Source organism: Corvus hawaiiensis, chromosome 13 (assembly GCF_020740725.1).
Source record: "Corvus hawaiiensis isolate bCorHaw1 chromosome 13, bCorHaw1.pri.cur, whole genome shotgun sequence".
In the NCBI taxonomy this organism is placed as follows: domain Eukaryota; kingdom Metazoa; phylum Chordata; class Aves; order Passeriformes; family Corvidae; genus Corvus; species Corvus hawaiiensis.
This window is the reverse complement of record NC_063225.1, coordinates 15,372,470-15,390,063: the sequence shown is the minus strand read 5'-3', so window position 1 is coordinate 15,390,063 and position 17,594 is coordinate 15,372,470. Positions and strand designations below refer to the sequence as shown.

The 17,594-nt window shown below is 41.9% G+C and overlaps 1 protein-coding gene across 2 annotated transcripts; it reads right to left on the bottom strand.

Moving 5' to 3' along the window:
- Positions 1–33: 33 nt before the first annotated feature.
- FAN1 (FANCD2 and FANCI associated nuclease 1) lies at positions 34–17,351 on the bottom strand. Of its 2 annotated transcripts, XM_048317657.1 has the most exons (14): positions 17,335–17,351; positions 15,001–16,425; positions 12,205–12,345; positions 11,517–11,712; positions 10,972–11,205; positions 10,374–10,505; positions 9,144–9,252; positions 8,299–8,418; positions 7,708–7,872; positions 6,669–6,837; positions 3,905–4,008; positions 2,332–2,526; positions 1,819–1,947; positions 34–983 (listed from the first exon to the last, which is right to left on the bottom strand). In XM_048317657.1, exons 2-14 carry the CDS (start codon positions 16,301–16,303, stop codon positions 846–848), a joined length of 3,135 nt encoding a protein of 1,044 aa, XP_048173614.1. In that variant the 5' UTR covers positions 16,304–16,425; positions 17,335–17,351; the 3' UTR covers positions 34–845. The 2 variants fall into 2 exon arrangements, with proteins under 2 accessions (XP_048173614.1, XP_048173615.1); XM_048317658.1 differs by lacking the exons at positions 10,374–10,505; positions 17,335–17,351 and having other exon boundaries at positions 15,001–16,794.
- Positions 17,352–17,594: the final 243 nt, after the last annotated feature.

Here is a 17,594-nt window from a genome sequence, read left to right as displayed (position 1 = left end):
CTCCAGAGAAAAGATGTTGGCTGTGTGTTAAAATTAAGAGAAACCCACGGGATTTTAATGTCTTAAAAGGGAATTCATCTTTTTAATTCCAATTGACTGACATATTTCTGAACGAGCAAACACATCAATTTATGTGGGGCAGAACTGACTATATTGAGTGTGGTCATCTTGGCACTGACCAACTCCTGTCTACTACCAGAAATATTTCCCTTTATACAGGTACTACAGATACAGCAGAAGGGGCTGTTAAATAAATTAGCCTTTCATACACAGCAGCACATTAGAACAGCATTAAAGCTTTATGCCCTACTCTGCCATCAGTGAACACCTGTATTTGTTTATGTACAAGTGCAAAATTCAAATACATAGTAGTAAGTGGGGACAGGCAGAGAACCACACTGGTCCTGACAATCCTGTCAAGGGATCACACCTTGCGAGGAGACCTGCCCAACATAATGAATCTGGGCCACACAGGCACCACAGAAATGAGCAGGACCTGATGTCCCAGATTCTGTATTGTAGAGATGTTCTCAGGGGGTACCAATGTGAAAGCAGCTCTTCCTCCTCACTGGGCAAACCCCCCAGATTACCTCAGAGAAGAAGTTAGGAATTGGGGAGGGAAGAGAAGGGCTCTGTTCTTCTGAATACAAAGTGACACGCAGTAAATCATACAGTCTTCTCTAATTATGTTTTAGAATGTTTTGTGCTAAAAGGACTACAGTAATGTTCCAAGAAACTAAAATTTTAGAAGAAACTATTTTTAATAAGCAGCAGCAGCAGCCAGTGGTGTGTGTGCTGCCTGTTCCTTTAAGAACACCTGCGCTACCCACATGATCCAACCTCTGTCAGCTGAGGCGTTTGCTCTTGCCTCCGACGTCCTGCACGTGACAAACCTCCACTGCAGCCCCCAGCTTGTGCAGCTCGCTCAGCCACAGCATCTGTTTAGGAGACAGGCGGTCGTTGGGGCCCTTCACCTCCACCAGCTACAAGGAAAGGGGGATGGTTAGGAGTGTGCCCACGGAGGAACTGAAGGATCATTAGCTCCCACAGAAGAAGTATTTTTTTATGGCTGTTATTTGTGACAAAAATGATAAAAGATGTTAGCACAGTGGAAGGTCCAGTGGATGCTGAATTCTTACCCCATATTTCAAAATTTAACTGTAAGAATGAAATTTTATATAGCAAATATCCACCAAAACACAGACAGAGGCCCTGGTGAATGAAGACCTCTCATACTGAAAAATCAATTGTCTGCACCCTCACCTGCTCCAACTGATACTGACAGCAACTTAGGTGTTCTAGAGAACTAATTTCTGCTATTAGCTCTGTATCATAAACACATAACAAGTTGCTCCAACAGATGAGGTGTCCAGTAGTCTTCTAGTAGCTATTTCCCTACCATGCAAGGCACCATCCATGACTATTTACTAAATTTCTGTAGCAGACACTGACACAGTTGTAGACTCAAATAGTCCAGATTTTGTCTAAGTGGTGCCAGTAGAACCCCTTGCCACCAACAGTCAGAATGTGTGGCTGATTGGTAACAGGTGCTTTACATTACATTTAATCAAAGACCTTTTCTACACCAACCTTAGCCAGGGTTGATAGTTGCTGGCTCTCCCTACGCCCATTAAAGCTCCAGCACAGCTGCTGGAGGAGCAGATAATCACCCACTGCTCCGTGGGGGCTGGGCAGCTGAGCTGTAGCTCTGACTCCACCACCACAACAGGAAATTACAGTTTGTGTGGGCTGGCAAGTGCAAGGTTTTACACGAGGGGAGGTAACTGAGCTCTGAGTATTCCCGTGCTCCCCACACACCTTGAAGTGCTGGCTGTGGGAGCGCCACACGAGCAGGTCGGGCAGCCCCCCCCGGCAGTGCCGCAGGTCCCTGGACAGCCGCCGGAAAACACCGCTCAGGAACGTTCCTCCAAGGCAAGAGACCAGGCTCTGCAACAGAAGGTTTGGTAGTTGGGGTTGGTTTTAATTTCCTGCAGAACCATTTCCCAACCCTCACAAGAAGATTGGATGGCCCAGCTCAGTTCTTTGTTTAGTCTCGCATAACAAGAAACATTAACTAGATGTTTTCTACATTAATTTTCCTGCTGTGTTCCCAGCTACTGTTGCAGGAAAAGTGACCATATGAGAATATTGTTAACAGTACCTGTCCAGGGGCTTCAACAAAAGTCTCCCTAATCCTAATTCTTCCCTCCCACCACTCTTGATCTGCCATGGTTCCATGCCTCAATACAATCTGTGAGCACACTAGGGCCAGATGTAGTAGCTGAATGTCAAGCCTAATTGGGGTGCCCATGCTGGACAACACTTACTTACCTGGACTTGTGTGAGGGAAATAAAACGTCCCCAGTTAACCAGGGCTGCTGTTTTTCCCTCCTGACTGGTCCAGACGTCAGCAACCAACTTTGCCAGTGTCTCAGAGGAAGCGGTGTGAAGCTGCTGGAGTCTGGCCTCTATGACAGCCCTCCTGTTCTCATAGAAGCTGTCAGTGTATAAATCCAGGGGGTATGTCTGGATGAAAAGGTAAATACAGCTCTGAGGAACTGCCAGCAGAGTAGCTATTCCCAGAATGACAATGTCCTACTTCATATTTTTCTTAACTAAAAAGTCACTCAAACATTGAGCTGATTTATCTTGAACATGCCCACTACATAAATATTTATTAACTAGGAAACATTTGTATATGTTTTAACACCCAATGCCAGTGCAACAAACACTGGCCACATCTCGGCCTCTGCTCTGTTGTTTTGAACTCTAGACAGAGGTTTCCTTTAACAAAGAATTCTGTGCATTCCCAGCATTCTGTGCAGTAATGTTCCAGGTGGGATCAAGACTGCTCAGGCACAGTGAGCCGTTTGAGGTGAAAGAACAAAGCTGTGATGAAGCTGGGGCTTCATCCTCCAGCACCCACAGGAAGAGCCCCAGACAGTGCTGAACACTTAGGGTGTAAAAAGCCCCTGCAGCAATTCAGCTTTGACTGCTGCTGAACAGGCAGGGCCCAAGAGCCACGGCAGCTTTCCAAAAGCAAGTGCAGAGTGCTTAGGAAACAGCCTTACAAAAATTGCTGCCACACATAATCCCAGGAAAATACAGCCTAGGAACGACCAAGAGAATCAGGTGTGAGCTGTCAGCTCATCATTGTTTATGCCTGAGGATCATGATAGCTTTGCTCTGCATTAATAAGGACAACAAGAAGAGCTATTTGTATGAATTCCATTTCACAGTTTTGTATGGCCTTTGGAGTTACAGCTGTCCCCTTCCCGTCCTCCCTGTGAGCCTGGTGGTTTTCAGCTCAGCCACAAGGACTTCTGCTTCAGATGGTGAAGAAAAATAAAGCCACAAGACCACCTGGAATTATTGACCTTAGGGTGTTACAAGGAGTTGTTGGAGAGGGCTGTGTAATGTTGTTTGCTTGCTTCTTTGTCAAAAACGAGGGATGATCCCAAAAAAATGGTGGAGTGAGGTGGGTAGGGGTGTTAACAAACCCTAGTTTAAAAATAAGGCTACTGAAAAGAAACAGACTATTTTTTTTTCCAATGGAATACGTCATCTTCCAACAAGAGGAACAAGGCTGTGGCATAGCAGTATTTCTCCACTGACTATAAAGGACACCTTGCCCAGTGAGCTCAGCTACAGGACACAAGCATTTAGCCAGAGCAATCCCACCCTCTCTGACTGTGAATCCAGCCTGACACAACAACTGGTTACTGAGGGGGCTCTTGGTAATAAACCAAATGTAACAAATAATAAAATGAAGGGAACACCAAGGTGTGTCTGGAAAGTCCCTCAGAATAAAATGTTAATCTAATCCCAAGTAAGATTTTAACATGGTTACTGAATCTACAGCAATGGGCAAATAAATTAACCAAAGAAAGCCTTTCAAAATTACCTGATAGGAATTTCTGAACACGTCAGGTATGTCATCCATGAAAATGATATCCCACATTAGAATCCCATACAGTGTAATAAACGTTGAGCCTTCCCCATGAATACCTAAAGGGCAGAATTTAATAAAAATGGAAACATTAATTTCTACAGCAATGTCATATGAAGAGGTACTGAGCCATCACAACCCAAAGCAGAAACATGCCATGTTCAGGTTCATGGCCAGCTGGTGTCAGCACACATTCTCACTGCAGCTGCAAATGCAGTTCATTCCTGCCCCATTCCCCAAGCCTGCTGCTCCCAGGCCAGGGAACTTCGGCTGCAGCACAGCTTCCATCCCTGCCCTGGCTCCCACAAGGCTTACTGGGCTAACTCTGACAAATTTTAAATATACTTTTTTAACATTAAAAAAAATACAATATGGATAATAATATATATTAAAAACATGATATATATTTATAGTATATAATTACATCTTGTCTATCGTATCAAACATTATTCTATATAGCTGTTCTATTTTATTGTAAATATTATATATTATGCCTTATATATGTAAACATATTTTATATATAAATACATATGTGTTCATGCATGTATACATGTGCCCCCATATGTGTATATATATTCATGCACACATATGAGCATGTCAAAACAACACGTCAAGGACACCAAGGAGAGCTTCTTCAAATACCGCAACACCAAAAGGAAAACTCAGGCTAATGTGGGCCTGCAGCTAAATGGAGGGGGGGCCTGGCAACAGGGGACACAGAGGGCAGGGTTCTGGAACACCTTCCTTGCATTGGTCTTCACTGCCAAGACCAGCTCTCAGGGATCTCTGACCCAGGAGACCTGGGGAAAGGAATTTGGAAGACCTTTCCTTGGTTCAGGAGGACTGGCTTAGAGAACACGAGGGCAAACGTGACATCCACGAGTCCATGGGCCCTGAGGGATGCACCCAGAGCAGGCAGACACCATGGTGAAGCTACTCACCATCATCTTTGGAAGGTGGTGCCCATCAGGAGAGGTGCCAGAAGAAAGCAAATGTCACCCCATTCTTCAGAAAGGGAAAGGAGGACCCAGGGAACTCCTGGCCAGTCAGGCCTCACCTCAGCCCCCGGAAAGCTGACAGAGTGCCTCATTCTGGGAGCCATCTCTATCACATGGATGACAAGAAGGTGATCGCGAGTGGTCAGCATGGATTCACTACAGCTAAACAACGCCTGATGAACGTGACTGCCTTATACAGTCAAGTGCTGTGCACTGAACAGGCTGCCAGAGAGGCTGTGGAGTCTCCCTCACTGGAGCTATTCCACAGCAATCCTGTGCCATGTGCTCTGGAATGGCTCTGCTTGAGCAGGGTTGGACCACATGACCCCACTGTGGGCCCTTCCAACCTTAACCATTCTGTGTTTCTAGGACTCTGTGAACATTTCTATGTATATGTATGAACATACATATTCATGCGAACATAGGGAGACATATAGATGTATGAATATATATATGTATATAAATGCAAACACAAGGAAACACTTTTTCACTGTGAAGGTGATGAAGCACTGGCACAGGCTGCCCAGAGAGGCTGTGGAGTTACCCTCCTTGGGGATACTGTAAAGCTGGACATGGTCTGGAAGAGTGGGCTCTTGAGCTGAGGGTTGGACAAGATGACCCCCAGAGCTCTCTGTCAACTTCAGCCACTCTGTGATCTTTGTTTGTTGTTAGTCTGTTAGTACAATATATTATCTATAGTAGTGTAAGCATCGTTACGTCGTACATACACATCCCAGAATGTATACGTTATTATACACTATGTAATGAATAGTATTGTGTGTGTATATATATATATGTATTATACATGCATGATACCTCATACATATGAGGGGGAGCGTGTATGTGTTGGGGTGTGTGCATGGAGCTGGAATGGGAATTCTGGATCATCACTAAATCACACATGGCCACTGCGTGCTCAGAACTGTATGGAGCCAAGAAGACTAATGGTGAATGGGTGGGAGTGAGGAACTGAGTGGGGATTTCAGCACAATTCTCCCAAATTCTAAACATTGTCCCCTCCCTATTTACCCTTTTCTGACATAGCCACTTTTGCTCCAACAGTATTTGGGAACATATCAGTAAAATAAAACTATATTAAAATATATATTTTATAGAAAGATACAAATTTTACCTTTAAAAATAACCTGCCTACCTTTTTGTATTTCACTTTTTTCCTGTAAAACAGACCTATCTGTTCTTACTGGTCAATGGCTTTTCACAGCTACTAAGTTGTAAAAATACACAAACAACTACTAATAGAGTCTTTCCAAAAAATCCTGCAGTGTTGTGCTATTGGTATATACTGTTTTCATGGACATCTAGTACCAAAAATCAGTGGAGGTTTACATTTCCTTAGTGACACTCCCATAAATGATAATGCTAGCATTTTGCCTTCTTTGTTCAATGGTAAGAAAGACAAAATAAGTGATTTTCTGTGTAGATGAAGAAAAACCACTGGGGTTTTCCTAATACATTTCAAAACCACCTTTGGTAAATGAAGGCAGCAAATCATTAAAGGCCAGGAAGCAGGTCAGGTTGAAAATATACGTTAGAGCACTTTGGTAAGGAAACGATGTATTAGAGGTGCTTGGGAAGGAAACAGAATCTGGTGTAATGAAATCAGCTAAAACTGGTCTATTAAGCAAACTGATTAGTAAATAGTTTCTTTACTCCCACAGTTATTTCACTGTAAAATATCCCCAAACCAACAGCGCTGTTACCCTGATCGAAACCATTCCTCCTGTAATGAGTTAATGCCAGTTCCTCCACTGAGCACATGACAGTGGATACACTGCAGTCTTCTCCTCCTTCTCCATCACCAATATCCTCCACGAGAAACACAGATTTTCCCATTCCCATCTGAGGACACATCTTTCCACTGATTGTAACCTGAACATATGAAAACATTTGGTTACTTTGCATCATCATGTTAAAAAAGCTTTAGCCCAAAACCCCCTTTTCAGTTTTCTTAAAATCAGAACTAGATTTGTTTCCAAAAATCAACTGAATAAAACTTAACCTGCTATTCCTGTGAAATCATCCTGTTTAGCTTTCATAAACTGGCACATTTTTCAGAAAACAAATGTCTAGCAAAAATGCTGGGCAGATGGGAATGTAGCCTTTCTATATGCAGGACCAGGAGCTAAAATACAGAAGACTGAGGAGACTGAGAGAGGAAGTGCGGCTCTGCTCTGATTTTGTCCAGACAGAATTATCTTTACAATGGCATGGAAGATTTTTTAAAAATCCATTCTAATATGATACAAGCGCACCACACTGAATACTTGCACAGCATATATTTAGAGCGTGTAACTCCCAAAAGTTCCGAAAAGAATGCTGGCATTTTTTTCAGCCATTATTCTAATGCTGACACTATGCTAAGGTTACTATCACTTTTTCTAGCACACAGAATGCTTGGCCTGCAGCCACCAGAGACAATGCACTGATCTGATCAGACTCTGCAGACAGAAAGGCTCTGAGGGCATTACTGATAAATTAGTGGAGTTTATGGCTGATCACACCCATAACACATATAAAGCAGTGCAAATTAGATCAGTGTACAGCTGACTAACTTCAGACAAGAAGCTGACCAGTGTAGAAGCAATTGATTACAAAAGGCATTTGTTTTAGAAACACATTTGTATTCCTTTTCCTGAAGCATGTCAGTCAGAGACTGGTGTACAAATGTAACAAGTCTCCCAGATTATTTTTCCTTGTCAGAAGTAAAAGGAGCTCACAAGTTGCTGCTCCCTTGCTTACATGTGTCACATCCTCCACAGTGAGGAGGGGCAGGTCCTGCAGCAGGCCCTGGAACTGCTTGCAGCTGGGGGAGTCTTTGATGCGCAGGGCGCGCTGGCACAGGGACAGGCGGTGACCGGTGCGCACGGCTGGGTCTGCCAGCCCTCTGCGGATGCAGCCAATGGCCTGGCAAAGAGCAAGGGGACAAACAACAATTTACAGAGATCTCTGCACACCTCTCTGTTCAAGAGCAATTGACTGAAGGAGCACAAACATGTGAGTGTAAAAACGAGCATACAGGACAGGGCCACCTTGCCAACTGATGTAGTGGAGCTCTAACCAACGAGTAACACTTTGCAAGGAGGCTTCTGGATTCAAATTTACACTAGTACAGTAAAAAAAAGTCCTCTTCATTTCTACTAATCAGTATAAGATTAAAGAAGTGGATTAATTTTCCTAGGAGAAACTGGTTGTCTGACCTTGGGATTCCTACCAATATCTGCATTTTTAGGAGACTCTACTCCACTGTTCTTTCCATAAGAAATATTTTTTTAATGTTTTCAGACAATGCCTGCAGTGTTTCCAGCTTTCCAGCAGCAGTTGTGAAGATACCTTCTTAATGTTTTTCAAGTGCTGATGTAAATTCAGAGCCAGCCGATCCCACCATCTCCCTCTGCTGTCAGCACAGTACACATCCTGGGCCAGGAGGCTCTGCAGCTGCTGCACTGCTTCCTGTAGCAATGGGATTGTACCTTTATTAACTGGCTTACAAAACCAAGTTCAAGTTAGCTTGTCACTTCCCCTTCTAATTAATGAATACTACAGAAAGTTTGTCTCTGGACAATCCAAACCTACTTTTTACTCCATTACCCAATATACCTGTTTCTGATGCATATGCGTATCTTAAAAACACTAGAATAGAGACATTTTTTTGTAAACTTAAAGGTTAGCTGCCAAAAATACAGTATTTTTATCCTTTCTGTATTTCTCATTGTATATAAAAAATATCTAAGTGTTACTTGTTGCTTTTTTGCAGAGGTGAAGTCTTCAGAATAATCTGATTTGTTTTAACATGTAAATCAAAGGCCTTTGGAGATGTTAGCCCCCAAGGAAGAGGCAGGGATTTCTGGAAGAATTCTCTTTCAAGATTTTTCTTATTTAAAAGCAATAGCCAAATCTAGTGAAACACAGGTACCTTTAAATAATGAAAGAAGCATATCTCAGCAATAGTCTTACGGTGTATTATATATGGTAAATCTTCAATGCATAAGCAGAAATCAAAACAATTTAACTTTCTAGAGCAGCACAAAAAAAGGGCTCTTTTCCCTTAAAAGTAACTTGTTACTAGAACTGCAGCAAGGCCTGGCAAACATTACCACCATTTTCCAGCCATATCAGAAATGTAAAACAATGTACAAAAATTTAAGCACATATTCCTATTCACTTCACCACTTTACCTTATACTTGTGAAGTCTCTGCAGAATTTCAACTCCTTGAGAAAGGATTCTTGTGTACACCCAGCCAACCGTGAAACGTCGCAGGTAATCAGGTAAAACTCTGTGATAGCTGAAAAATAAGAGCAGCTCAGATCCATTTAATTACAGCACTTTAAATTAATAAAATTCTTTTACTAAGAATACATATATCTAAAGCACTTATAAAAATGAAATGCCTTATATATCCAAATTGATCTGAAATGAGTATCCCAGCTGTAAAGTCAAGAACCCAAAGGTAAGGCAATAGTTTGGCTTAGGGAGCAGCACTTGCACAGCGTATTTTAGTTTCAACACCAGTGAAATTATCAGTTAATCAGTTTTACAACAGATGCAAAACAGTAACTTATTACATCATATTTTGTTACCAACTTATTCTCATAAGCCAGAAGTTGAACTTCAGAAACAAAGCTGGATAAAAGAAGAAGTCTAGAACAGGAATTTCCTGCCATAAAAGAAGACTAACATCTTTTCAGTAGGCACCTCTGTGTTTCAGGACAAAGTCTTTTAAATGTCTTATTCAAATCAAAATAGATTTTTCCACTGTCTTCAGTGTAAAATGGAACAGACCTCCCAATGACCCTCTATGAATATTATTTTAAATCAGTTCACATGGAACTGAATATCATGCCAAACATAAGGCTTTAACTTGTGGTGTATCATTGAGCCAGAAAACAAAATAATTAAAAGAAAAACTGATAAAGAACGCTTCATATCCAATACATGTTATTTCAGTTCTCAGATATTCAGTAACATTTCCTGAGCAACACCCACTTGGAAATCTCAAGACGTGAATAACCCAGCATGTTTTCCCATAACATTTGCAACATCCTTTTGTCCACAGTCAATTTTAATTTCTGCTTATTGCCATTTGTTTGAAAGTCATAAAAAATACTATGACAAGGGAAAAATAAGGCTGTTGTTCTCATGCACTGGCACATAGAACAGAACTGTTTTAGCGCTTTATCCATGCCTACCAACTCTTTCCCAAGATTTTATAAAAAAAGGTCTTTTCATATAGTAACTTAAAAGCTAAACAAACAATCAGGAAGTTCCCAGCTTTCAAGAACATTAAAGTCTCTAGCTTTATCAGGCCTAAATAACATAAGCCTCTCTCAAAAGGAAAAGTACCCAAGGTAAGATAATACACTTAACAGTTTCCTGCAAACACTAGGCCAGTTTCCAGTTCACTACCTCAAAGAGGGATGATTCTTCAGTTCGCTCCAGGTTTCTTTAGCACACAAATACATCTGATTAGCTTCTTCCCAGTTCCCATTTACCATTGCAGCAGCTATATCATTTGACAGATGAACAGCAGTTGCATACCTGTGGTAAAAAACCACAACAATTTTATTAAGCTTAAAAAGCATCTACAGCTGAAAGAAATTCTTCCCTTCCAGTCTCCAAAGACATTAGAACATGTAGCCATCTTTATTCTTAATCTTGTAGGATTAGCAGAGTTTAAACTAGCAGGGTACGTGGTGTTTAAATTTCCTTAATACCAGAGAATATAATTTTTGTTTAGTTCCTAAGCAGCACAGCAAATGAAGAAACAGCTTTCATAAGATGATCATGAAGCAAATAAATATGCTATTTTGGCTCGAAATGCAAGCCACTGTGAATTACAAGTCCTACCTCGATACAAAATTGTATTTAAAATCATTGCAAAATTAACACTTCTACATATATAGATCTGGAATTCTACATTTGAATTCTTATTTGCCTGCACAAGTGCTGCAGTAAAGCTTTTCTAGAAATGAACAGATTCCCAAGCTGCCAAAGCTCTCCTTACCTGGTAAGATCCTCTCTGTCCTGGAAGACCTGTGTTTTCCTGTATACTGTGTAACTGGGGAACACCATATGCCCCATGTTAGCCCTAAGGACTGTGGAGAGCAGGCCTTGCCCAGCACTGCCAGCTTCTTCCTCTTCCAGTGACTCAGGCAGTGAAAACAGCAGCAGAATTCGAGAAAAGACAGCCCGAGGGCCTTTGCAGACCCTGACACATTTTCCAGCCAGGTCCTTCACCCTGGAAGGACAAATAAAATTATTATAACAAATGGTTTTTACCATCACTTTTAAAAACTAAAATAAACTGAATGAAGTATGAGAATAACTTTTTTTCAAGCCAATTAATGCATAAACTTGATTTTCCTTGAAAGAAGCAGAGAGACTACAGAGTCTAGTATTTACTTTGACTCACTGTGAATTGAAATATAAGGCTGCCCTTTTTTTTTAATAAATTTACTAAATGCATTCCTCTCTTGAAAAGGCATCTAGATTTCAGTCATTTGAAGCACAACTTCCACTCACCTTCAAAATGTAACTGTAAGCATTTACCTTTTTAAAATCACTGTCCCAACACCAGCCTGGCTCCTACTGAAGATCGAACGCTGCTTTGACAGCCTCAGAAAATCATCCACAAGTTGCTGTTTCTGACCGTTTGGGTTTGGCAAGTGAAAGATCTTTGCCAGTGTTTTTAGCTCAGGGGCTGAAAGCAAATCCAACCCTTCACACAGGTCTTCCAATTCAGATTCTAAAAGTAAAATTATCCACATATATTCATTCTATGTTACACACATACACTCAAGCAACAGCTCACAGTACATTCATACAACCTAGTACTAATCTAATGATTTAGGTTCTTCAAAAATGTATTATCAATGCTATCTGGTTCACCCTGAAATTCTTCTGGATCTTCTTCTGGACCTTTTCACAGGTCTGCTTTGAAGGAATGGAATAATCAGAAAAAGAACACCCTTTACAACTTCAAAACAACAGCAAAGATTAAAAAATCTGTTGAGTTACAAAAAAAAAAAAAAATGCTGTTCAGAAAAACTGGTCTTCTCTATCATCTAATTTGCACTATCTGTATTTTCACAAGACCACTCATCTACCTGAAGCCTTTATTCTGCACCTCTATTCTCTTCCCAAGGCACGGACAAGCATGTAGTGCATTGAACTCTAACAAGACAAAACTGCAGATTTTATTTGTAGTATTTTAAAGGTTTATTGATGCTGGCCTTACCTGTTTGTAGAAATCTGGCTTCAGCCAGTTCTTCAATTATTGGTGACAAATCCACACTTATCTCTTCATACTCTATTTTGTTCACCTTTAACCAGTTCAGCTTGCGTTGAAAAAGTCTCACATATAATTTCTGCCCACCAACTGCAAATTTATTTAAAACAGGGAAGGACAGAAAGAAGAGTAAATTCTCAACACAGTACTAGGCACAATCACCACCTTAACCAGAAAAATTACTTTGATGCAGGTAGTCTCTAAAACACATTTTAAATCTCCCCATGTTCTACAAGGAGACTTGATAAAATACCAGGACTTACCTTTCCAAGTAATTAATAAGTTTATTAGAATCTTTAAGTTTTGTAGGTGGAAAAGTATTACAACATATTTTGTAGGCAATGTACATTACTAAAATTCATTTTGACATGCTTACCCTTCAAGAAATATTTTGTTTTAAAGAAAAAGACAACTTCATTTTTCAACCCTGCATACTGTGGTGTTAAATAGGTCTTTTTGCTTTCTTAACCAGTCATTCAATAACCAAATATTTCATGCTGGGGAACAAAAGAAGCTGTAGTCTGACAGAATAATGTCGTAATCACAGAACACCTCTTTGTGCAGCATTCTTCAGATTCTTATTTTTCCAAAGATAAGCCTAATTTTACAAATATATCTACTGAAAACAATGAGAAAAAACTTCCTGATCATTTGATTTTATCAGGGAAATATTCTTTTAAAGTACCTTTTAAAAAGACTTTTAAAATACTAACGATGCTGAAATTCAACAAAATAGCTTATTAAATTTTAGCTGAAAATAGTCTAGCTATTGTTACTACATTCAACAACCTTCTGAATACTTCATTCAACTCCCATTAACTTCTAAATTTTTTACCCGTCTGCTGCTGCTGCTTAACTGAAACTGATCATTAATAAAAAGACACTGAAACACTAGCAGGCCCAGGTGTACTTAAGAAATGGCAGATAAACATTAAAAGTTCATTTAACAATTCTCCTGTCCTTAGAAGGCTTTTTCAAGTCTTTTCTTTAATAGAACTTTTCCAGGATCAATTCACTGACAGAACTACATTCAGACATATAAGTCTGTCATTTTCTCTGTGGGGTTGTAACTCCTTTAAAGTCTGTCCCCAGTTTTTATCATTCTGGAGAAAGGAAAAGGGTTAGCACATGGACATTCTTTCCCCACACCATGGAAGTGACCAAACTAGGGCTCCAATAATAATTTCATAATAAGCTTCATAAACTTACACTCACTCACATTATTCACTGAAGAATAGTAGACATTTCAGCAGAAAATAATTACATACTGAAAATACCTATATTGAAGCAACCTCATAGTACTAAGCAGGTACTATGGGATTTTTTGTGTTATGATAACTGAAAGATGACACTTGCTTAGGTAGAAACTTCTAATGTGGGACAGATAATTCATCTACCTGAGCTTTTAAAGTATCCTGCCTGGTATTTCTTGAAGGCAACGACATCCATCTGTCAGTTGTCCAGGATTTGTTATCTACTGACTTAGTGCTATCCTCTCACTTCTCACAGCTCAATTGCTGCATCTTTCCTACCCTGCAAAGAGAGATTTTTTATCTGTGATCCTCACATCCAGTGATTATCAGCACCACTTTGCAGTAATTCTTTCTGTATTCCCATCTCCCGTGAGAGGGGAATTCTGGAATCACACTACTGAAAGAGAAACAAGCAGTTCTTTTATTTAACATAACAAGCTCCTGTTACTGATCAGTGTTGTTCACATCCAGGGAAGTGTGGATGCTAAAAAGCAGGAGCAGAGGAATTTTCCAGCTGCCTTTGCATTTTATGAAGTTTCTTTCTCATACAGCTAGCTGAGAAAAACAGTTGCTGAAGCACTTTGTGAAGTTTTTCTTTCTCATGCTTTAGCTGAGAAACAGTGAAAGATGGTTTTGTAAACTATTACTATATCTTGCACCTGGGTTTGTTTTCCAGCCTTGATTTGGTACTCTGGAAAAAATATTTTGAATGGGTGTTGGAGAACCTCAGCCAATCCCTCTAGGGGGTGGCTGGTCAAGCGACCAATCATATCATGCTCTCACACATACAAAGATATATAACCTAGCGTGTAAATAATAAAATAATTCCCTTTTCTCCTTGGATTGGATTGTGTTGTTTCTCGCCGGTTCTCGGTAAAACAGCGACAGGGAAAGGAATGTGGAAATGGGGAAGGTATATGCTGAACATCTCTTAGTATTTGTCAAAGTAGCCAACGCCTGTATACACTACTGGCCTAACTGTGAGTTTATTCCTGGATCTGTGGATGCAAATGATGTGCACCTACTGCTTGCCTCAGAGAGCCAGTAACAAGACCTTTGTTGCTTCCTTTCTTTATATATTCCCCTTTTAACTATCACAAGATAAACAAGGCATTACCAAGCTCCAAGATGTCACCACTGTAATATTCTCATGGCGTGGAGTGCACCAATGGGCTCTGCAGACCGCCCCCCCCCGGTTTGGCTGCTTGTGCCCATGGCCAGCTCAGATCCATTAAGCTGTGCAAGCCAGGCTGCTGGGAGGGCTGTGTGAGGCTGTGTCCCCCCATTCTCTCAGGAGCTATACCTAACAACATTAGGAGAGTTTATTTACAGAAAGCCACTGAGGGGTATATCTCCTGAGAAAAAGGAGCTTCTTCCCTTAAGGAATTCATCAAATTAAATTATCAATTCATATAGCACTTCTCACATAAAACTATGTAACAATGCTCTCTACAAGAGGTAATGTGGAAACGCGTTTTTTTAAAAAAGATACCTGATAATTTGTAGAACTTGGTTATAATGTTCAAATCCTGCTCATTAAATAGTCTGATGTCATCTTCATTCTCCAATACGGCTCGCAGCACTACTAAAAAATTCTGGAGGTAGTATGGGTGACCAGGAGAGCTGGGCACAGAGAGGACCTCATCTATTTTGTCTAGAATGTCCCCGGTGGAATCCTGAGATTCTACCTTTTCCACAGTTTCTAACGAAGTATGGTTCATTTCATTCTTAAAGTCTTCAAGAACTTCCACAGGAAGTATCTCTACATTGTCCCTGCTAAAGCAATTTTCTGTCCCACAGTTCACTTCTGTCTTTGAAGAAGGAGTAACTTTAGTGTGAGGCTGAGTCTCGACTTCCAAATTACTGGTTGGGTCTGCTGAAGTATGGATGGCTAGAGATGTTTCAAATTTATCAGGACTAAGAATCACACCTTCGGACCTGCTTTCTGCTTTGGTGCTCCTTGTATCAGATGGGAACCTTTTGTCATTACTGTTACCAGCCAGTAAAGGTACCTGAACCATATCCACAAGGTCTTCTTGATTACATTTGTTTATTTCGTTTTGAAATTCAGGCTCCCTCTTTGAAAAATTTTGTTCCTGGTGCTCTCCCTGAGAAGGCTGATTTTCTTTCTGAGAACTCTGCCCAGCATCAATCTCGTCGTCGTCGTGTGCTGCAGCACTTCTACAGCCACTGTGAACGGCTGGAGGCGAAGAGTTGATCTCTTCATACAAGACCTGTTTTCCTCCCTGGAGACAGCGTCTTCTGGACAGTTTTGAAGACAAGCTTCCCAAGGAGACTATTTTAACTGTCTGAGCCTGTGATTCATTGTTAACACTAGAGACTGAAGTATTATTGTTAAAATAAGGACTAGTCTGTTGTGCTGCACTCCCTCCTGCTTTCGATAAATTACTTTTGGAAGGACTTGTTTCTAGATTTAAGAGGTTTTTTGAAAAATATGAGCTGGAAGTAATGCTCAGATTTGCAGCTGGGGGACTCTTATTCCTAAAAGAATTCAGTGTAGCATCAATGGCACCAATCTCACCACAGTTTCTCTGACATGTTTCATCAATGTGCTTATTTATTCCGTATCTTGGCACCAATTGCCCACACATGGGACAGCTAATTTTGGCAGGGGGGACATTGTTAAAAAAGGAAGTAATAGAGGATGATGCTGAAGGTGTAGATGGTGTTCCTGTAGTTTCCACTTTTTTTGTTGTTTCTTTTTTCTTCTTATTTTTACTGAGTGACAAACTTATTTGGGATCTTTTGATTCCTGAAGACCTAGCTTCTGCCATTACAAAACTTCACAGCAATTACATCGCACAGACAAGTCAATTCAGGGCATATTTCTTTATTTTATAATACTTAAAAGACTTTTCTTGGCTTTTCCTTTCCCATCTGTAATCCTCTGACATGCCTTCAAGAAAAAAAAATACATTGAATGAGTGGTCTTCTAAGGTACTAGATGCAACCAAGACGTATAGAAGTGGAGAAGTGAAGCAATCCTTAACTTACAATGCTACTGTCCTTTAGCTTGCCTCACCAGGCAGAGAAGCATACCACAAGCAAGCTGAGCACTGCAGGTGCCTTTAAATGGCACAACAAATGGAAAATTAACCTCAAGTCTGCATTTACATCAGCAAGTGAACCTGGAATTCAAATAGGCAAGTTCTCTAATATTCACAGAACAGTCAGGGTTGGAAGGCACCGCTGGAGATCATCCAGTCCAGCCCCCCTGCCCAGGCAGGGTCACCTGGAGCAGTTAACACAGAGAACGCATCCAGGTGGGTTTGGAATGTCTCCAGAGAGGGAGAGCACGACCTCCCTGAGCAGCTGATCCAGTGCTCTGCCACCCTCAGTGTGAAGTTCTTCCTCATGCTGAGGTGAAACTTCTTGTGGTTTAGTTTATGGCCATTGCTCCTCGTCCTGTCGCTGGGAACATTTTATCATTGTCTTGTCTGCTACTGAGAGACTATTTTCAGCGCCAAGCACTCGTTTCCAGAGCACATCGGGCTGCCCTGCAGCCCTCACCCTCACGGCTGCTGTGCCTGCCCGAGCCCGTGGTGCGGCCGGGCTGAGCTCTGCCAGGGCCGCGGCGCCAGGCCGCTCTCCAGGTGTTCCGGACGGCGGGGCCCAGGTTCCCAAGTCATTCCTGGTGCTGCCATCCAAACGTGCCCGCCCTTTGCCGGCCTGCCCCGCTCCCGCCACCGCCCCTCCCCGCGCCTGGACCCCCCCTCGGCCAGCCGTGTCCCCGGGGACAGGAGCCCAGGCGGAGCCCCCCACAGCCCGCCCGGCCCGGCCCGCCTTTCCGCCCTTCCCCACGCACCGGCGCCGCAGCCGCGTGTCGCTCCCGGGGCCGTGCGGGCTCGGGCCGCGCCGTGAGGGGCCGGGCCGGGGCCGCCGCCGCTCCCCGCCCGCCGCCAGGCCTGAGCAATGCAGCGCCGATGCCGGGCAGCGCGCTCGGCACGCTCCCTCACGCAGAGCGAGGGCTGTTGTAAACACCGTGCCCTCCTCAGATTTAGAATTTTCTTTTATGACAACGCGTGGAAAACAATTGAGGTGTAGCGGGGCATAACAATCCTGTGC

Coding starts and splice junctions, on each gene's coding strand:
- FAN1 (XM_048317657.1), bottom strand. CDS start 16,303: ATGGCAGAAGCTAGGTCTTCAGGAATCAAAAGATCCCAAATAAGTTTG. Junction 8,419..9,143: donor AGAGACTTCACAAGTATAAG/GTAAAGTGGTGA, acceptor CCATTGCTACAG/GAAGCAGTGCAGCAGCTGCA. Junction 1,948..2,331: donor TTTCCCTCACACAAGTCCAG/GTAAGTAAGTGT, acceptor CTTCTGTTGCAG/AGCCTGGTCTCTTGCCTTGG.